The sequence below is a fragment of the Brachyhypopomus gauderio genome, chromosome 1 (assembly GCF_052324685.1).
Source record: "Brachyhypopomus gauderio isolate BG-103 chromosome 1, BGAUD_0.2, whole genome shotgun sequence".
Taxonomy (NCBI): domain Eukaryota; kingdom Metazoa; phylum Chordata; class Actinopteri; order Gymnotiformes; family Hypopomidae; genus Brachyhypopomus; species Brachyhypopomus gauderio.
The window spans coordinates 17,779,118-17,800,319 of record NC_135211.1 but is presented as its reverse complement, the minus strand read 5'-3'; the positions used below and the strand labels follow the sequence as shown (position 1 = coordinate 17,800,319).

The 21,202-nt window shown below is 49.3% G+C and overlaps 1 protein-coding gene across 2 annotated transcripts in view; it reads left to right on the top strand.

Moving 5' to 3' along the window:
- The window catches only part of plekhg4 (pleckstrin homology domain containing, family G (with RhoGef domain) member 4), a 60,541-nt gene that overhangs the window by 25,316 nt on the left and 14,023 nt on the right, over nucleotides 1-21,202 (top strand). For both annotated transcript variants that reach the window (XM_077000186.1, XM_077000177.1), the window contains exons 8-13: nucleotides 1,161-1,277; nucleotides 3,043-3,141; nucleotides 7,396-7,544; nucleotides 12,524-12,662; nucleotides 13,172-13,294; nucleotides 13,621-13,812. In XM_077000186.1, the coding sequence (XP_076856301.1) occupies nucleotides 1,161-1,277; nucleotides 3,043-3,141; nucleotides 7,396-7,544; nucleotides 12,524-12,662; nucleotides 13,172-13,294; nucleotides 13,621-13,812 (819 nt within the window). The remainder of the gene's footprint in view (nucleotides 1-1,160; nucleotides 1,278-3,042; nucleotides 3,142-7,395; nucleotides 7,545-12,523; nucleotides 12,663-13,171; nucleotides 13,295-13,620; nucleotides 13,813-21,202) is intronic.

The window sequence follows — 21,202 nt, the reverse complement described above, 5'->3', positions numbered from 1 at the left end:
TGTTCTTGATCATTTTGTTCATCATTGTGTGTGTGTGTGTGTGTGTGTGTGTGTGTGTGTGTGTGTGTGTGTGTGACTCCTACTTTTGATTGAATTCCCTCCTGCGCTTGTCCTTCAAGCTCATATCTGCTCTGTCATGCGGTGTTACACATATGGTGTTACATACAGGGTATTTATTGAAGATATCGAGTGAATCATATTGTAGTGGGTTGCTTGAATCAGTGGTTGAAGTGAGTCGGTAAGCCTCTTGTTTATAAATAAAGGTGGAGCGTAAGGCCTGAATCGTTAAGGCCTGAATCATTAAGACTGGCACTCAGCACACTGAAGCAGTTCTCTTATTTAAAGCAACTCCTTAGATTGTTCCATACCATTAATCTTCTTATCTGGCCGTCTTAAACATTACGCTGCACCACACTGTGGTCTTCCGCACCACCTCCTTCACCCTTTGCTTTTGGAGACTGGGGCTCTTCTTGAAACACAAACGTCTCTGCTGATGGACAAAGATCAGACTGCCACGAACACAGAGAGCTGACATGATTATTCCAGCACTGTGGCTTGATCCTGTGATGGGAGGATATCATTAGCAGTGCCAACTTCCAGTGTATTCCAAAATGGTCAAGAGATTAATCGCCTTATTCATTCAAAGATATTACTCTGCAGCATTCCATGACATAGAACTGCGGTGGAGTTACAAGGACAGTGTTACAGTGTTATAAGGAGTTATAAGGACAGTGTTATAGGGTTATAAGGAGTTATAAGGACAGTGTTATAGGGTTATGGGGAGTTATAAGGACATTGTTATAGGGTTATAAGGAGTTATAAGGACAGTGTTATAGGGTTATGGGGAGTTATCAGGACAGTGTTATAGGGTTATGGGGAGTTATCAGGACAGTGTTACAGGGTCATAAGGAGTTATAAGGACAGTGTTATAGGGTTATGGGGAGTTATAAGGACAGTGTTATAGGGTTATGGGGAGTTATAAGGACAATTTTACAGGGTTATAAGGAGTTATAAGGACAGTGTTACAGGGTTATAAGGAGTTATAAGGACAGTATTATAGGGTTGTAGGGAGTTATAAGGGGTTATTATAGGGTTATAAGGAGTTATAAGGATAGTGTTACAGGGTTATAAGGAGATGGTGTCTTCTGTGTGTTTGACAGGTGGAGGTCTTAAGCTCGCTAAAGGCTCTGCATAAGCATGTAGACATTTCTCAACTCCCCACTGAGTTCGATGGCACGTTTCCCTACTCCCATGCCAGCTGGATCTGTTTCAGGACGGTAAGAGAGTCATCACTACCAACACCACCCCCAATTCAGTCATTATGGTTTTGTTTATTTAAATGTAGTACCCTACCCTGTCGCTTTATACAGTTGTGATCAAATTTATTCAACCCCCACTGAAATAAAGTGTTTTGGCCAGTTTGACATTGATTTTGATCATTTCAGTCATCTTATTTACAATTATATCAAAGAGGCACTTATAAATTAGACAAACATAACATAATATTTATGATGGAATAACCACAAATGGCTTTACTGTGCTCACATCATTATCAGTTTTATTCAACCCCCTAGTGACATTATTTTTTAGTACTTAGTACAACATCCTTTTCCAGTTATGACAGCTTTCAAGCGTGAAGCATAGCTTGACACAAGTGTCTTGCAGCGACCTATGGGTATCTTAGCCCATTCTTCATGGGCAAAAGCCTGCAGTTCAGTCACATTCTTAGGCTTGCGCACTGCAACTGCCTTCTTTAGGTCCCACCAGAGGTTCTCAATTGGATTTAAGTCTGGTGATTGCGATGGCCACTCTAGAATGTTCCAGCCTTTCATGTTCAACCATGCTCTAGTGGACTTGGATGTGTGCTTCGGATCATTGTCCTGTTGGAAGGTCCAACGTCTCCCAAGCCGCAGGTTTGTGACTGACTCCATCACATTTTCCTCCAAGATCTCCTGGTACTGAAGGGAATTCATGGTACCCTGCACACGTTGAAGCTTTCCTGTACCATTAGAAGCAAAACAGCCCCAAAGCATAATTGACCCCCCGCCATGCTTCACAGTAGGCAAGGTGTTCTTTTGTTCATAAGCCTGGTTCTTCCTTCTCCAAACATAGCGCTGGTCCATTGTCCCAAACAGTTCTAATTTAGTTTCATCTGACCACAGTACACTGTCCCAAAACCTTTGTGGCTTGTCCACATGACTTTTGGCATACTGCAGTCGACTTTTCTTGTTCTTTGGAGTCAGCAAGGGGGTGCGTCTGGGCGTTCTGGCATGGAGGTCTTCGTTATGCAGTGCGCGCCTTATTGTCTGAGCTGAAACTTCAGTGCCCACATCTGACAGGTCTTTTTTCAGTTCCTTAGCAGTCACGCGGGGATTTTTCTCCACATTACGCTTCAGGTAGCGCACAGCAGTCGCGGTCAGGATCTTCTTTCTGCCACGACCAGGTAACGTTTCCACTGTGCCCTTTAACTTGAACTTGCGAATGATACTTCCGATAGTGTCTCTTGGAATATTTAACAACTTCGCAATCTTTTTATATCCATTGCCATTCTTTTGAAGAGCAATAACCTCTTCTCTTGTCTTCTGGGACCATTCTCTTGCCTTCACTATGCTTGGAAACACACCAGTAGATGTCTAGAAGGAGCTGAGTATCACAGTCCTTTTAAATCTGCCTAATTGGTGCTTATCATGCTTGATTGCTGCTCGTTGACATCCACAGATGTTTTCAATACCTGATGGAAAACACTGGAATGAACCTCTGTTCTTAGGAGTGGTAGTCGTAAAGGGGTTGAATAATTGTGTCAATGAAGAAATCACAAAAAGGCCATTTAATACTTTATGACAAAAAAATTGATGCTATCTTAGTTGCATTTAGTTCTTTAACAAGTCCTTGTAAGATTTCATTATGAACACAATTACAAATGTGCACTGAATTCCATAAAACCCTTCGCAGCATTGGGGGTTGAATAAATTTGATCACAACTGTATATCTCTGTCTTTCTCTCTCATCTTTCTCTCTCTTCTTTCTCTTTCTCTCTCACAGAGATTGGAGCCGTTACGAAGCCACTGTGAGGATGCAGTAAATCTTCTCCAGAGCACCATCAGCACTCTGGAGTGCACAGTCCTGCCTTCTACTGCAGAGGTACAGTACCCAGTAGCACTAACCCAGCCCGCCTGGAGAGGCAGGACCCTGGCGCTAACCCTGGGGTCAGTGACATGTAGTCCAACACTAGGGCTGCCATGATTAGTTGACTAGTCACGATTATGTAGACTATTAAAAAAGTCAACGACTAATTTAATCGTCGATGCGTCTGGGTTTTTTTTTTGTTGGTTTCCACTGCTGCGTCTGCCTTTCTGTCTTTGCGCAGTAGTGGAAACCCGGGTAGGCAGTGGACGACATCCCAGGACCTTATACAGACAGGCTCTGGTATCGGTTCTACCCGGCTACGGAGCTCAAAAGTGTGGGATCACTTTAAGAAAATGAAAGAGAAAAACATGCAATGCAATATCTGCAAGGCAGAACTTCCCTTCCATGGCAGCACAACCGCGATGTACGAGCACCTGAAAAGGTTGTGGCTGATTGTGACAGTGATAAAGAGGGACCGTCATCTCTGTCATCTACACTGCTAGTTAGCTGCTAAAATGAGCATAAACGGAGCATTAACTTGGTACTTACTCATCGTGATAGCTGTAAAAGTTAACTTTAGCCATGGCGATTTGTTTCATTAGCCTTAGCATGCATTCATGTGTTTTCTGTAACGTCAGTGAGACCAAAACTTTATTTTTGTGAATAATTCCTTAGATTCAGGTACCTACTTAATTTGATTTAAATGTAGCTGTTTGATGCCAGAGACAAATGAAAGAAAGAAAAACCTAAATTAAAAAAAATTCTTTATTAATGTATTTATTATTGTGTTGTTTAAGCCAGTGCCTTATTCTTATTTTAATAATTGTTTGTTGCAACAAGCTGCAGATTCCATTAAAGGTTTAATGAACTATGATATTGTTTTTATTTTTAGTTAGCATGTAGCTGAAATCTAATGATGGTTATATAATAGCAGCTGCGTTCTAGTGCGATAAGCTGTATGTTTTATATTAAATTAACATGTGGTCCGATTAGTCGACTAATCATAAAAATTGATCGGTGATTAGTTGACTATTAAAATAATAGTTTGTGGCAGCCCTATCCAACACTCTGCTCCTCTTCATTTGCAAGCTGTATGTTTTCCAGTGACCTTCCAGTGACTCTGGGGCTCTGTTCAGTTTCCCTCCACACTCCTTAATACCAGTGATATGCGCACTGCCTTTAGCCTGACATTTATTTTTTCTCTCCTCCCCTCTCTTCTCCTCTCCTCCCCCCGTCCTCCCCTCTCTTACCCTCTCCTCCCCCCGTCCTCCCCTCTCTTCTCCTCTCCTCCCCCCGTCCTCCCCTCTCTTACCCTCTCCTCCCCCCGTCCTCCCCTCTCTTACCCTCTCCTCCCCCCGTCCTCCCCTCTCTTACCCTCTCCTCCCCCCGTCCTCCCCTCTCTTACCCTCTCCTCCCCCCGTCCTCCCCTCTCTTACCCTCTCCTCCCCCCGTCCTCCCCTCTCTTCTCCTCTCCTCCCCCCGTCCTCCCCTCTCTTACCCTCTCCTCCCCCCGTCCTCCCCTCTCTTACCCTCTCCTCCCCCCGTCCTCCCCTCTCTTACCCTCTCCTCCCCCCGTCCTCCCCTCTCTTCTCCTCTCCTCCCCCCGTCCTCCCCTCTCTTACCCTCTCCTCCCCCCGTCCTCCCCTCTCTTCTCCTCTCCTCCCCCCGTCCTCCCCTCTCTTACCCTCTCCTCCCCCCGTCCTCCCCTCTCTTCTCCTCTCCTCCCCCCGTCCTCCCCTCTCTTACCCTCTCCTCCCCCCGTCCTCCCCTCTCTTCTCCTCTCCTCCCCCCGTCCTCCCCTCTCTTACCCTCTCCTCCCCCCGTCCTCCCCTCTCTTACCCTCTCCTCCCCCCGTCCTCCCCTCTCTTCTCCTCTCCTCCCCCCGTCCTCCCCTCTCTTACCCTCTCCTCCCCCCGTCCTCCCCTCTCTTCTCCTCTCCTCCCCCCGTCCTCCCCTCTCTTACCCTCTCCTCCCCCCGTCCTCCCCTCTCTTACCCTCTCCTCCCCCCGTCCTCCCCTCTCTTCTCCTCTCCTCCCCCCGTCCTCCCCTCTCTTACCCTCTCCTCCCCCCGTCCTCCCCTCTCTTCTCCTCTCCTCCCCCCGTCCTCCCCTCTCTTACCCTCTCCTCCCCCCGTCCTCCCCTCTCTTACCCTCTCCTCCCCCCGTCCTCCCCTCTCTTACCCTCTCCTCCCCCCGTCCTCCCCTCTCTTCTCCTCTCCTCCCCCCGTCCTCCCCTCTCTTACCCTCTCCTCCCCCCGTCCTCCCCTCTCTTCTCCTCTCCTCCCCCCGTCCTCCCCTCTCTTACCCTCTCCTCCCCCCGTCCTCCCCTCTCTTCTCCTCTCCTCCCCCCGTCCTCCCCTCTCTTACCCTCTCCTCCCCCCGTCCTCCCCTCTCTTCTCCTCTCCTCCCCCCGTCCTCCCCTCTCTTACCCTCTCCTCCCCCCGTCCTCCCCTCTCTTCTCCTCTCCTCCCCCCGTCCTCCCCTCTCTTCTCCTCTCCTCCCCCCGTCCTCCCCTCTCTTACCCTCTCCTCCCCCCGTCCTCCCCTCTCTTACCCTCTCCTCCCCCCGTCCTCCCCTCTCTTACCCTCTCCTCCCCCCGTCCTCCCCTCTCTTCTCCTCTCCTCCCCCCGTCCTCCCCTCTCTTACCCTCTCCTCCCCCCGTCCTCCCCTCTCTTACCCTCTCCTCCCCCCGTCCTCCCCTCTCTTACCCTCTCCTCCCCCCGTCCTCCCCTCTCTTCTCCTCTCCTCCCCCCGTCCTCCCCTCTCTTACCCTCTCCTCCCCCCGTCCTCCCCTCTCTTCTCCTCTCCTCCCCCCGTCCTCCCCTCTCTTACCCTCTCCTCCCCCCGTCCTCCCCTCTCTTCTCCTCTCCTCCCCCCGTCCTCCCCTCTCTTACCCTCTCCTCCCCCCGTCCTCCCCTCTCTTCTCCTCTCCTCCCCCCGTCCTCCCCTCTCTTACCCTCTCCTCCCCCCGTCCTCCCCTCTCTTACCCTCTCCTCCCCCCGTCCTCCCCTCTCTTCTCCTCTCCTCCCCCCGTCCTCCCCTCTCTTACCCTCTCCTCCCCCCGTCCTCCCCTCTCTTCTCCTCTCCTCCCCCCGTCCTCCCCTCTCTTACCCTCTCCTCCCCCCGTCCTCCCCTCTCTTACCCTCTCCTCCCCCCGTCCTCCCCTCTCTTCTCCTCTCCTCCCCCCGTCCTCCCCTCTCTTACCCTCTCCTCCCCCCGTCCTCCCCTCTCTTCTCCTCTCCTCCCCCCGTCCTCCCCTCTCTTACCCTCTCCTCCCCCCGTCCTCCCCTCTCTTACCCTCTCCTCCCCCCGTCCTCCCCTCTCTTACCCTCTCCTCCCCCCGTCCTCCCCTCTCTTCTCCTCTCCTCCCCCCGTCCTCCCCTCTCTTACCCTCTCCTCCCCCCGTCCTCCCCTCTCTTCTCCTCTCCTCCCCCCGTCCTCCCCTCTCTTACCCTCTCCTCCCCCCGTCCTCCCCTCTCTTCTCCTCTCCTCCCCCCGTCCTCCCCTCTCTTACCCTCTCCTCCCCCCGTCCTCCCCTCTCTTCTCCTCTCCTCCCCCCGTCCTCCCCTCTCTTACCCTCTCCTCCCCCCGTCCTCCCCTCTCTTCTCCTCTCCTCCCCCCGTCCTCCCCTCTCTTCTCCTCTCCTCCCCCCGTCCTCCCCTCTCTTACCCTCTCCTCCCCCCGTCCTCCCCTCTCTTACCCTCTCCTCCCCCCGTCCTCCCCTCTCTTACCCTCTCCTCCCCCCGTCCTCCCCTCTCTTCTCCTCTCCTCCCCCCGTCCTCCCCTCTCTTACCCTCTCCTCTCCTTCCTAACAAAGTCTAGTAACAGTGTCTACTAACAGACTCTAGTAACAGAGTATAGTGACAGAGTATAGTGCATGTTTGCCAGGGCATTTTTTTTGTGCAACTGTTTCTGTGCATGCATGTGTGCTTTAATGGGGTCAGCAGAGCAAGGTTAATGTGTCAGGCTTTGGACTGATTTGACCCCTGGCCGTCGGTTTGGGTCAATGGAGGATGTCTGTTGTCCTCAGGGATTTGAGAAGGAGAAGAGAGACTCTCCCTGGGGCACACGCATCATGACCCATCTCTGAAATCACTAACAGAGCTTTTATTTAATAGGGTGAACAGATTGAATTTCTACCCTGGTTGTATAAAGAGGCTCTGCCCTAAAATGGTGTTTGTGATTGTGTGTGTGTGTGTGTGTGTGTGTGTGTGTGTGTGTGTGTGTGTGTGTGTGTGCTGGTGTTTGTGATTGTGTGTGTGTGCTGCAGGGGGCCCAGGCATTGCTGTGTAAATATAAGGAGCTGATGCAGTGTGTGTTGGAGGACAGTCGGCTAGTGCGTCTGCAGCAGGAGGGAGGTGCAGCACTGTCCCGCCTCCGCAGAGAAGACACCAGTGTGAGCCTGACTGAGGACTACAGGTGGGTGTGGTCAGTACACACACACACACACGAGTGAATTATCACTACAGTAATCACTGTCCCGCCTCCACAAAGATGAGAGCAGCGCCAGTGTGACTGAGGACTACATGTGGGTGTCAATATATAGTTACTGACCTCATGTGTTGGTATGGACAATATACATACTCAAACTGTTATGCACATTGTTTCTAATGCATATTTTATAGGCTACGTCTGACTAAGGATTGTGCATTAGTTAAATGATCAGAAACACGCCTCTGTATATTCTTTATTCAGTATTCTTTACTGAGAGACACATTTCAGTTACACGTACTTCATGTCCACACGGCTCTGGTAGTATGAGGTGCAAGTTGTGACACGCTGCTGGAGTGTGTGTGTGTGTGTGTGTGTGTGTGTGTGTGTGTGTGTGTGTGTGTGTGTGTGTGTGTGTGTGTTACAAGTCCTACAGTTTAATCAGCGTTTTAGCTTTAACACTTAATGGCTCCACTGAAATGAATAATATTTCAGCACATAATGATGCTTTCTGGTGCATCAGAAACAATCTGCATATGCTCTCTGTCTGTCTCTCTGTAACTCTCCTTCTCTCTCTCTGTCTCTCTCTCCTTCTCTCTATAACTCTCTCTCTTTCTCTCTATAACTCTCTCTCTCTCTCTCTCATTCTCACACACACTTCTCTGCTTGTTTTCCTTCCTCGGTCAAACTCATTCTAAGTGGACCATTATAACCTGGGCCCTGTCAGGCTCCTGCAGTAGAGCTGATCACTGTGACCGGTCCGCTGGCCTGAGTCCTCCACACAGGAGGGATGGGGAGGCCGCTCAGAGGCCGTTGGAGGCCAAGAGAGCGCAGGAGCTCATCCAGGCCTCTGAGGGGCAGCACTGCAATTGGAATGAGTTTGTGGGGTAGTGGTTTCCCAGGGCCAGGAGAAATGTCCTTATCCAATACCTGCTCTGTTCTTAAAGCTATATCATACAAGCAGCACATGGAGATGGATGTCTTTCTTTTATGTAATATTGTTTTGGAATATCTTTGACCAATATTGCCTATTGCCACAATTTAAGGTAGTGAAAGTTCCTCACCCTTTGCCCTGGGTTTGTAATCTCAATTCTCTTTTTTTGCAAAGCAGTACTACACGATATACTCACCAAACAAAATATTTGCTTAGGGTTCTCTTTGATGTTGTCTTGGGAGTGTGTGTGTGCGTGTGTGTGTGTACGTGTGTGTGCGTGTGTGTGTGTGCGTGTGTGTGTGCGTGTGCGTGCGTGTGTGTGTGTGTGTCTTTCAGTCACACAGTTCTGGGGTCATCTCAGAGAGGATTTCAGAGTCGCTGCTGTGGAGGTGGTGTTAGGGGCTGTGTGTCCCGATGTCCCGCTGCTGTGAAGGTGGTGTTAGAGGCTGTATGTCCCGCTGCTGTGGAGGTGGTGTTAGGGGCTGTATGTCCCGCTGCTGTGGAGGTGGCGTTAGGGGCTGTATGTCCCGATGTCCCGCTGCTGTGGAGGTGGTGTTAGGGGCTGTATGTCCCGCTGCTGTGGAGGTGGCGTTAGGGGCTGTATGTCCCGCTGCTGTGGAGGTGGCGTTAGGGGCTGTATGTCCCGATGTCCCGCTGCTGTGGAGGTGGTGTTAGGGGCTGTATGTCCCGATGTCCCGCTGCTGTGGAGGTGGCGTTAGGGGCTGTATGTCCCGATGTCCCGCTGCTGTGGAGGTGGTGTTAGGGGCTGTATGTCCCGATGTCCCGCTGCTGTGGAGGTGGCGTTAGGGGCTGTATGTCCCGATGTCCCGCTGCTGTGGAGGTGGCGTTAGGGGCTGTATGTCCCGATGTCCCGCTGCTGTGGAGGTGGTGTTAGGGGCTGTATGTCCCGCTGCTGTGGAGGTGGCGTTAGGGGCTGTATGTCCCGATGTCCCGCTGCTGTGGAGGTGGCGTTAGGGGCTGTATGTCCCGATGTCCCGCTGCTGTGGAGGTGGCGTTAGGGGCTGTATGTCCCGATGTCCCGCTGCTGTGGAGGTGGTGTTAGGGGCTGTATGTCCCGATGTCCCGCTGCTGTGGAGGTGGCGTTAGGGGCTGTATGTCCCGATGTCCCGCTGCTGTGGAGGTGGCGTTAGGGGCTGTATGTCCCGATGTCCCGCTGCTGTGGAGGTGGTGTTAGGGGCTGTATGTCCCGCTGCTGTGGAGGTGGCGTTAGGGGCTGTATGTCCCGATGTCCCGCTGCTGTGGAGGTGGCGTTAGGGGCTGTATGTCCCGATGTCCCGCTGCTGTGGAGGTGGCGTTAGGGGCTGTATGTCCCGATGTCCCGCTGCTGTGGAGGTGGTGTTAGGGGCTGTATGTCCCGATGTCCCGCTGCTGTGGAGGTGGCGTTAGGGGCTGTATGTCCCGATGTCCCGCTGCTGTGGAGGTGGCGTTAGGGGCTGTATGTCCCGATGTCCCGCTGCTGTGGAGGTGCCGTTAGGGGCTGTATGTCCCGATGTCCCGCTGCTGTGCCCTCTTGCACTCTTTTGTCTTCATCACTCTCGCTGTCAGTTCATGTCACGTCCTTCATGCTCACGCCCTGTTCTCTAGTGAAAGGCCTTAGATGGGCATGTGCACACAAGCTTGTAAGCTTGTGGGTGTGTGCGTGGGTGTGAATCTGCGCGTATCTGTGTGTGCGTGTGTGTGTGTGTGTGTGTGTGTGTGTGTGTGTGTGTGTGTGTGTGTGTGTGTGTGACATTAGTCCAGGCCATGTGTGGTCTTCCTCAGGAATGAAGCATTGCCAGACTAAATGTGTGTAGTAGAACCACTGCACTGCTCAATGAGGCAGGAAACACACCTTCTTTTCACTTATTCTTTTGTTTGTCCTCCTCCCTTCTGTCTCTTCTACTCTCCTCTCTCCTTCTCTCTCCCCTCTCTATCGCTCTCTCTCCACCTTACTCTTTCCTCCTCTCTCCTCCCTCTCTTTCCTCTCTCTCTCTCTCTCTCTCTGTCCTCTCTGTGCTTTCTGTTTCTTGTCCTTTTTTGCTATTTGTGCAGGTCTAAGCACTTCATTTGTGTGTGTGCATGAACTGGAGTGTGTATTTTTATCTAGTAAGACTCATTTTGGAGCACAGCTACAGTGAGCAGTCAGATGGTTCTGTCTCTATTGTGTGTGTTAGTGTCAGTCAGGGAGCATCCGCAGTGCTTTCAGCACAGTGTTCAGCCAGCCATGCACATCTACTGATCTTCTCTCTCTATTTTCTCCATCTCCTTCCGTGGAATGTCTTTGATATCTGAGGCCTGTGGAGAAAGTGTGTGTGTGTGTGTGTGTGTGTGTGTGTGTGTGTGTGTGTGTGTGTGTGTGTGTGTGTGTGTGTGTGTGTGTGTGTGTGTGTGTGTGTGTGTGTGTGTGTGTGTGTGTGTGCGCGCGTGCGCGCCTTATGACTAGTTTTGTCCGTAACTTCAGGTTTGAAGGCAGATCATTTTGAGCACTGGCTTTCATCTCTCGTAGCTAGCATAGTATCCAAAGTGCCCTCAGGATCAGAAGAGATAGTGTAATCTCAAATTAAACAGTGTAATCTCAAATTAAACAGCTTCACAGAGGGATTGGGACATTTTGGAGATATTTTCAGAACCTATTCTCAATAACCATATATAAACAAGCTTACCCAAGTGAGTTCTGAGTTCATGAAAAGCTTTGAGTCACATGACCTTTTTCTCTTTGCTTTTGTTTGTTTGTTTATTGGTAAATTGACCCAAGCCTAAGCTGTTATTTGAAGGAAAATCAACATTCAGAAGGCAGCACTGAGATAAGTGAGACTATAATTACATATTACTAGCATAGCATCACATGAGTGACTCATTGATTCTCCAGAACAGTCTATCAGCTACAGAAAATGACTACATAAACTGATCTTCATATAATCTACCATGCATGGACATACAGTAGTGTCAGGTGTCTCTGTCTTGTGATGTATGGTTCATGGGGAATCCAGGTTTCATAGAGTTTATCTTTAGATTTCTCATCTCTAATGTAACAAGTATAAAGGTCTGTGGTGAGTGGCATTAGTGTATTTGCGTAGACCAATTGTATGTGTCCGTGGACAATCAGTGTGAGTATGTAAACCAGAGCTATAAAGACCTTAAATCCACTCACTCCTTTGGCCTGAAGGCTCCTTTGAGTTTTATTCTCATTGAATGGATGGGTGTGACCCAGAGAATCGGTGTGTGTGTGTGTGTGTGTGTGTACGTGTGTGTGTTAGTTGTGGTTCGGTGATTCACTGTAGCTGGAGTAGATATGATATGTGTCACGTACCTTGGTACTGTTGTTATATTGTGTGTGTGTGTGTGTTTGTACAAGGACGACTGAGATTCCCATCTTGAGGGAAATGTTGTACGGTAGTAGAATAGGAGCGTAATCATTGTGTTACTGAGCTAAAGCAAAGATGAAGTCATGCTTTACTCATCAAGCTCTTCCACCTCACACAATGTGCCCAGTCACTGAATCACAGCGTTGGACTAATGTTTCTCTGAGAGAGAAAGGAAGAGCACTCTCTCTCTCTCACACACACACACACACATGCGCACATACACAGTGTGTCTTTTAGGGTATTGGTCTGACACAGTTGGCCACTGTGATAGATGGCCTCATCAGAGCCACCAGTCCATGTGTGCTGTCATTGCTTGAACGCCCTGTCCGTCAAAATAATCTCATCCAATCAGTTGAATGCTCCTAACACTACAGCCAAACAAAGCCTTACCTAAAACAGACTCGGCAAGTAAGACTGGAACACTGTAAGTCGGTGTTTATTTGTCTTACTGAAGTACAACCTCCAGCATCTCAGGGAATAATCAAACTTTGGGTACAATCCTGACATTTTCATTCTGACCTGCTTGCGTTCAACAGTAAGTTTTTAGAAACTGTTTTGGTTGTTTTGTTTTGGTTATAAATCTGTGAATATAATTGTACTGCTTGATTGGTTCTATTTAAAATTTGTCAATGTGTGTGTGTGCACGTGTGTGTGATTTTCCATTGCAGAGATGCCATCGAGAGTGTGGGCAGTCTGTACAATCAGGTGGACGAGCTGGTCCACAGGTTAGTGATGCATTCCAACAAGTGTACCCAGGAGCTGGAGTTCATCATGGAGTTCTCCAGCCTTGAAGAGGGCTTCCGGGAGGTGAGTGCTGTCCTGCCTCTGCGTCCTGTCGTCCAATCACGTGCTCACACCTCTGCCTCTGCTTCCTGTCATCCAATCACGTGCTCAGAGCCGTTTCCCCCTGGAGTATATTTGAGCGCTTTGCCATGCGGTTTTGAGCTTTAATTTCTGGTAGCCTTGGGACTAGTAACACGAAAGCTTTGGCTTCATGCTGGCCACTCATGTCTGCCCAGGGAAGCAGGGAGTGACCTCTGACCTCTGTCTTAGCCACCCCACAAATCAGCTAATCTCATCTTAACAGAGTTGTTGTCAATGCTTAACTCCTGTATTGCACAACTGCAAAGCATCTGCCTCAGACTCTTCTACCTCTGTAGGCAGTAAAGTCAGGTGAACCTTATCATTTAATGTTATCGTTTATCTTGATGTGTGTGTGTGTGTGTGTGTGTGTGTGTGTGTGTGTGTGTGTGTGTGTGTGTGTGTGTGTGTGTGTGTGTGTGTGTGTGTGTGTGTGTTTCATTTCTCTGTCCCAGGTGACTCAGTGGATAGATGAGGTCGGAGAGAGTAGACTACAGACACTAGGGGAGCTGGAAGATTCTCTGGAGCAGTTGCGTGGCAAGCAGACCCTCTTCAGAGACTTCTACGCTGCAGCTTACGTACGTGTCCTCTCTGTTCTAACTGGGCATGCTCACCACACACTACACTCACTCAAGACCGAGCAGCATCTTCTCCTTTATCTTACTGTGACCGACTCTAGACCGGTAAACATTTCTGAGTTGTCTGTCAATTTTGATTGGATTAGAATTCTTTGTGTATTGAATGTTTGTGCAGTTAGTCATACTTAACCATGTAAATTTTTAAAACCCTGTTGACTGAGTTTAACCTTACAATGAAAGTAAACACTTTAATCTTGAATGTGGAGTTATTCATTATTTGTGTGTGTGTGTATGTGCACGTGGGTGTGTGTGTGTGTGTGTTGTAGGAACACTGTAAGAGCGGGGAGGCACTTTTGAAGCGGCTAGAGCGGTGGGAGGATGTCTCGTCTGCAGAGCTGCAGGTCTATGAAGTGAAGGTTCGCTCCTTCTGGGTCCACCTGCAGGACTTCTCCCAGAGGGTGGAGGACACCAAGGAGAACATCAACAAGACCGTCCGCCTTTACGAGTTCTTCGACAAGGTAACACGCCTCACTTCTGTGACTGGCCTCATCCTGTCTGACTCACATCTGCTCATGTGCCGTCTCACTTGCAAACACCGACCGGAAAAACGAGACAATTCCAGGCGCTAGCGTGGCTGCAGTTCCTTCTCAAGCCGTGTGCATAAATCTGAAGCTGTCTCCCAGACGCGAGGGTTCACAGGAGAGAGCCAAGAGAGGCCGTGTGGGGCGTTGGAGGGAAACGCATATATCAGCGTGCAGACAGGAAGGGTGCAGGTGTCCGTTTACATGCTCAGCTTGACAGCAGATCGTCCTGTGACCCCAGAGATCGTTGGAGTCTGCGGCTCAGGACTCCGGAGGCAGTTTCCTGTCAGCCTGGGGCTGAGGCAGGGCTGAAACCTTCCACCCACAGACTCTTCCTCCTCCACCCACAGACTCCTCCTCCTCCACCACCCACAGACTCCTCCTCGTCCTCCACCCAGACTCCTCCTCGTCCTCCACCCAGACTCCTCAGATTCCTCCTCCTCCTGTCAGTGTCCTGCTCGTCTGCGTCACGGCTTGTCCGAGATTAACCCTGCACTGCATTCTGAAGATGCTGCTTCAGTCTGAGCACTTTGTCTAGACCACTTGAGTTTGAGGTTCTTCTGGCTGCAAGGCCCAGTGATATAACCGAGATATAACTGGTTTGCGTGCTTCCTCCATGGAAACAATGGTGTTGGTTGGTGTGTATGGGGTTTGGTCAGGATCTCTCTCTCTCTTTCTCCCTTTCTCTTTCTCTGTCTCCCCCTCTCTCTTGTGCTCACTGTAGGCCTGTAAGAGGTCAGAGGGTGAGGCTGTGTCTATCTGAGCCCAGGGCCTTGGTGACTTCAGTGGGAGTCTGGAACAATGAAGGCTTTTAAACTAGAAAACTGTTCTCAGTGAAGTGATTGTATTTCTGTAGTCAGCAGTGAAACAGAACAAGACCAGTGATAGGCTAGTGGCGTATCACAGAGCTGGAGCTGGTTATGGGATTAATGGGAGAATCCAAAGGTGAGTTTAGCTTTTATGATTGACAAAATGTGAACAGAGGAATGAGAAAATAAGAGGTTTCTCCAGGGAAGAGCTGGTCTTGCGGACGTCCAAGACTGGCATTGATGTCGAAGAGCACACACACACACACACACAAACACACACTCACAGCAAAATAGAGAAGGGGGACGGGTGTAGTGCATGAGACTGAGATAACAGTGCTTCTTTTTATTTTTTATCTCTGTGTGAAGATCGGTTCTCTGAAGCTTGTTCAGTGCCATGTGGGTCTCACGGTGCCACTTCATGCATAAGCAGGTGCTGTATATTTGCCTTGCATACCTCCAGACTCTACTCACACTGCAGTGCATGCTCGGACCCAGCGTCTCACACAGCACTCACAGACACGCAGAGAAAACAGCTCTGATGCACTCACAACGATTCAGATAACACAGGGGGCTGCAGAAAGCCTTCAGAGCCACTGATGTATTGAGGAGTCACATATCTGTAACTTGAGCACGTTACAGCTAGCAACCAAGAACTGGCACAAATGTACACAATCTCAACTACAGCATTTCCATACATCCCTGGACATTACCCAGTTATCCTGAGACAAAATACAACAACAAACTCTGTCTTGTATGTTCTCTGTTCCACAACTGTCCCTCTGTCTCCCCACCTTTCAGCTGGAGTCTGACCTGAAGAGTCTTATCAATAACAATCAACTTCCCTCTCCCCCTCCTTCTCTCCCATCCTCCCTCCTTACCTCCCTCTCTCTCCCTTCCTCTCTCTCTTTCCCACTTTCCCTCCCTCTATCCTTCCCTCCCCCCTCTGTCTGTCTCTCTGTTGTCAAGGCGAGCTCAAAGAGGCCTCTCCTGCCCTCTGTTGGCATATTAACTCATATGTGAACAACCATATATATTCTGACATGTGACATGGAAGTGAATTGGGTACTTGTTTGGGTACTGTACCTAGGTCAGTTTTTAATCTGGATATGTATTTAGTGCTGATTGACTCTACAGGTCTAGGAACAGCTTGATGTGGCAGCTGTGTTTCATCCTTCTGTTGACATGACGAGCTGATTCTCAGAGAGCAGTCGTGTTCTGTAAACCACAGGTTAATACAATAAATAAACCTTATTGGTTTATTGGCAACTGTGTGCCACAGTAGTATGTGAGGCTGATGTTTTGTGTGTGTGTGTATGTGGGTGTGGGTGTGGGTGTGTGTGTCCAGGAGTCTAGTTCTTAATTTGTCTCATGTGATATGTGGGCCAAACCCAAATTAGCTCTGTTTTCATTGGCTGCCTAGCAACCATGCCTAACTGGGCAGTTGAGACGTTGGAGAGGACCGTAGACACTGTAAATAACGTGAGAGATGACATCCCCAGTATAACACACACATTCCAGTAAGACCGCATACATACCCAGTATAACACACACACTCCATTAATACCTCATCTCCAGTACATTCACTCACTGAATGATTCAGGTTCTAAGAAGCTGAAATTAATTTTGAGAAGTACGGTAATTGTACATTTTTGTTAGAAACCTGTATGTCAGGAGAAACAAGGAAATATAAACCTACAGCATTTGCATGTTGAGAAATCCAGACACTGGACAAATGTCCTGTAATTCATCTGTGTGTGCAGGCCCAGTCAGGCCTACAGAAGATCAATAACACACAGTAGGTCATAGAGTATTAATGTCTCTCTGTCGCCGCCCTGCAGGCCTCCTCGCAATAACTGTGGAAGAAATGCCAAGTGACTTTTCACTACAGAAAGACAGAAATGTGTCACTTAAGTGCTGCACTGCTCTCTAATGCAGCAGAATGCAGTAGGCTGTGTGTGTGTGTGTGTGTGTGTGTGTGTGTGTGTGTGTGTGTGTGTGTGTGTGTGTGTGTGTGTGTGTGTGTGTGTGTGTGTGTGTGTGTGTGTGTTGCAGTAGGGTGTGTGTGTGTGTGTGTGTGTGGGTGTGTGTGTGTGTGGTTGCAGTAGGGTGGGTGTGTGTGTGTGTGTGTGGGTGTGTGTGTATGTGGTTGCAGTAGGGTGGGTGTGTGTGTGTGTGTGTGGTTGCAGTAGGGTGTGTGTGTGTGTGTGTGTGTGTGTGTGGGGTTGCAGTAGGGTGTGTGTGTGTGTGTGTGTGTGTGTGTGTGTCTGTGGGTGGTTGCAGTAGGGTGGGGGTGTGTGTGTGTGTGTGTGTGTGTCCAGATGGTATGTGCACACAAAAGTACAGAGAGAGGAGAATCACTGAAGTGACATCTCCCTGTGATTCAACAGACAAAGGAAGAGGGACAAACTAACCAGACCCCAATATGAGAATGAGAGAGGGGATGAGGAAAGAAAAGAACAGATCAATAGTGAGAGACAGTCAAAGACAGAGGATAGGTCTGTATTAATACCTAAAGACAGAGGATAGGTCTGTATTAATACCTAAAGCAAGAGGATAGGTCTGTATTAATACCTAAAGCAAGAGGATAGGTCTGTATTAATACCTAAAGCAAGAGGATAGGTCTGTATTAATACCTAAAGCAAGAGGATAGGTCTGTATTAATACCTAAAGACAGAGGATAGGTCTGTATTAATACCTAAAGCAAGAGGATAGGTCTGTATTAACATCTAATGCCAGAGTGTATGTCTGTATTAATACCTAAAGCAAGAGGATAGGTCTATATTAATACCTAAAGCCAGATGGTAGGTCTGTATTAATATCTAATGGCAGAGTGTAGGTCTATATTAACAGCTAAAGCCAGAGGGTATGTCTATATTAACACCTAAAGCCAAGGTGTAGATCTGTAATAATACCTAAAGGCAGCATTTAGGCCTATATTAACACCTAATGGCAGGGTGTAGGGCTGTATTTTCACCTAAAGGCTGCACACTGCAGTGTCTGTTCAAGCCCAGCACAGAACAGATTCCCTGCAGCTTGAACCCACTTCACACATTTTCCTTAATGTACTTCTGATCACATTATTTATGGTGTGTCATGCTGTGTAGCTTTGTAGCCCTTTGTAGTAAAGAAAGCAACTCCCAGAAGTTGAGAGAACATTAGTTCTTTTTAGCTGCAGCCACAAGAAAGAGAAGATTTTATGTGGAGCGCTGAACACACACAGAGAGGAAGTGGCACTGTTCATACAGTCCTATAAAGAATGAATGGTGGGCAGGTCCAGGATTCACTGAAACGGCTCTACCCTTGTTTATTTTGTGTTTAATATTAACAGGCTCCTGAAGGCATGGAGCAGCCCAGAGGTTGTTGGTCAGAGGTTTGCATCTTTCAACATCTCACAGGATCCTGAAACTAGTTTTTGTCCTCGCAACAGGAGGGTTATTCGTGCTGCTCGTGCCATATGGTGACGGCTGATTGCTGTGGGTAATCGTGATATTGATACGAGAGCCGTGAGGACGCGCAAGCAGCAGTCTGTGAGCGGGGCTTATCGATCAGGTTATTGATACGCGGGGTCCCCGTGGAGCGGAGCCTGCTGGATCCCCCCACCCTGGGTAGCCGGGTTCCCTCTGCCCTGCCCACAGTCACTCTGGATTAGCATCTCAAAGGCAGAACAGCCTCCCCACTGACTCACCAGCTCAGATTATTCCTCCCCACCAACACAGCAGCTCAGCCAAACCCAGGCCAAGAGTGTGGCTACGCCTTCCGCTCTCCCTGCCTCTTCCACAAACTCATTTAATCACACACACTCATTCAGAGGCAGGCACACAAACCCTTACGTACTTTACCAACCCCCTAGGGGTATCTACCTGACTCATCCCCTTCACAAATTTGAGCTTACCCCTCATTTATGTTTAAACAGCTATTAGACAAGTCACTGTCTAATAGTGTGTGTGTGTGTGTGTGTGTGTGTGTGTGTGTGTGTGTGTGTGTGTGTGTGTGTGTGCGTGTGCATGTGTGTGTGTGTGCACGCGTGTGTGTATACTTTTCAGTAATAACCCGCAGGTCTTGCTGGCTGGCCACTGCGGGTTAGCTCATTCATCACTGTTCCGGATCTTTCTGTCATCAGAATGAGGGTTCACAGGGTCCAGGTGGCACCTTTGTGCCAAGTTTTACTCTCTCTCTTTCTCTGTCTCTCTATTTTTCTCTGTGTCTCTCTCCTTCTTCCTTCCCTCCTGCCTTTTCTGGAGTGTGGCTTTGTAGTGCCGTCAACAGACCACCTCTCCCCCACCCCCTCTGCCTTGTGTGTCCTCCCCCCATTCTCTCCTCCTCTCTCCCTCTCTCTCCCTCTCTCTCCCTCCCTCCCTCTCCCTCTCTCTCTCTCTCTGTTGCTGGGGCAGGCCCATCTGGTATTTAGACTAGTATTTGCCTGTGAATAGCGTGGAGGTGGGGAGAACAGGGCAGTGGGCGCCAGTAGCCCTCTGTCTCACTGAGTCTGTCACTCACAGAGAGAGAGGGAGGAAGAGAGAGAAAGAAATAGAGAGGGAGGAAGGAAAGGATGACTGCTGCTGCTCCAGTCTCTGTTGATGGGACCTGCAGCGTTGATCAGGAGAGTGGATACAGCCACAGAGAGGTAGGAGCAGAGGGACTGGGGGTGCCGACTAGCACTTGATGATGGGTACAACTACACTTCAAATGGGATGTAGTTGGTTTTATATTTTTAGCAGTTCTGTGTTATGTTTCACCAAATAACCATAATGGTTTAGTGTAGAGTGGCAGAGGGCGTTTTTACTTGTCACTTTTGCTTCTGTCACAGAGTTTATGATGTGGTGCATATTAAGGGTGGATGTGTTGTTGGTTGTGTGTGTGTGTGTGTGTGTGTGGGTGGGTGGGTGTGTAGGGCTGTGGGTGTGTGGTTGGTTGTGTGGGTAGGTGTGGGTGGTTGGTTGGTTGTGGATGTAGTTGTGGGTGGGTGGGTTTGTGTGGTTGGTTGTGAATGTGTAGTTGTGGGTGGGTGGGTTTGTGTGGTTGGTTGTGAATGTGTAGTTGTGGGTGTGTGGGTTTGTGTGGTTGGTTGTGAATGTGTAGTTGTGGGTGGGTGGGTTTGTGTGGTTGGTTGTGAATGTGTAGTTGTGGGTGGGTGGGTTTGTGTGGTTGGTTGTGGGTGGGTGGGTTTGTGTGTGGTTGGGTGGATGGGTTTGTGTGTGGTTGGGTGGGTGGGTTTGTGTGGATGGTTGTGGTTGTGGTTGGGTGGGTGGGTTTGTGTGGATGGTTGTGAGTGTGTGTGGTTGTGGTTGGGTGGGTGTTCATATGGTGTTCATATGTTGGTTTGTGTGTTATTCCACTGCGTGGCTAAGTGAGATCGTGGTGGGACCATTTTGAACTCCACAGGTTTCTCTGGATAGTTGACTGACTTGCACTCTGATAATCCTTCATCTCTCTCTTCTTTACTCCTCTCGCCTCTTCCTTATCCTTTCTCTTTTCCTCTGCCCCTCTGAAAACATACTGGCACAGAAAGAGGTGTAAGTATGAACAGTTAGCTGTGTATTCTTGCCCTCTGAAAATCACATCCTTTTCCCCTGTGAACCTTTGTTTTTTGATTTTTTATTTTTTTACACCAGTGTGTTCTATGACCCCAGGCAAAAGGCCACATCAGATAGCTTTACACTTTGCCATTATGTTGTTATTCCTCCCTGCAGTGCTGGTCACATCATTATAAGGGTTGTGGATTATTTTACACCGGTCCCACTCTAGTGACGTGTCCTACTGTTTGAACAGGTAGCATGATCATTCTGCTGGAATGAGTCAGATGTCATATCTCAGTGACATCATGATGCAAGACTTTATCCTGTTTACCTCAAGGGCGACCTGCTTGTATTGTAAGTCTGAAGTCCATCGGGGCAGATAGTGGGAGGAGTTGGTGAGTGGGAGGAGTAGGTGAGTGGGAGGAGTTGGTGAGTGGGAGGAGTGTCCTGGAGAAGCGAGGTATTCCACAGGATGTTTATCCTGAAACTAATGAACCACATGAACCACCTCTGTTATCAGCTGTGGAGTGATTGTGTTTGGGAGAGTAGGAGGCAGTTTTCATGGTGGAGTTTTTTGGGGGGTTGGAGGGGTGTTGGGCCAGCGTGGGCCTGTGGAGTTTCTAGGGGGCCTAGGTGGACAGAGTCAGCACCCTGAACAGCACTTTAATTCTTTAATTATGTGCAGCTGTCCCGTGTGTGTGTGTGTGTGTGTGTGTGTGTGTGTGTGTGTGTGTGTGTGTGTGTGTGTGTGTGTGTGTGTGTGTGTGTGTGTGTGTGCATGCACCTGTGTGCGCTTGTATGTAAAGTCCTTATTTTTAATGTTCTCTGCCCCTCCACCCCCTCCATCCTCTCATCATGTTGCTCAGCTGGCATGTCACCCCCTGACCCCCCCCCCCCCCCCCCCCCCCCCCAGTAACTACCACACGAGTCTCTCCTCCATCACCCCCTGACCCCCCCCCCCCCCCCCCCAGTAACTACCACACGAGTCTCTCCTCCATCACC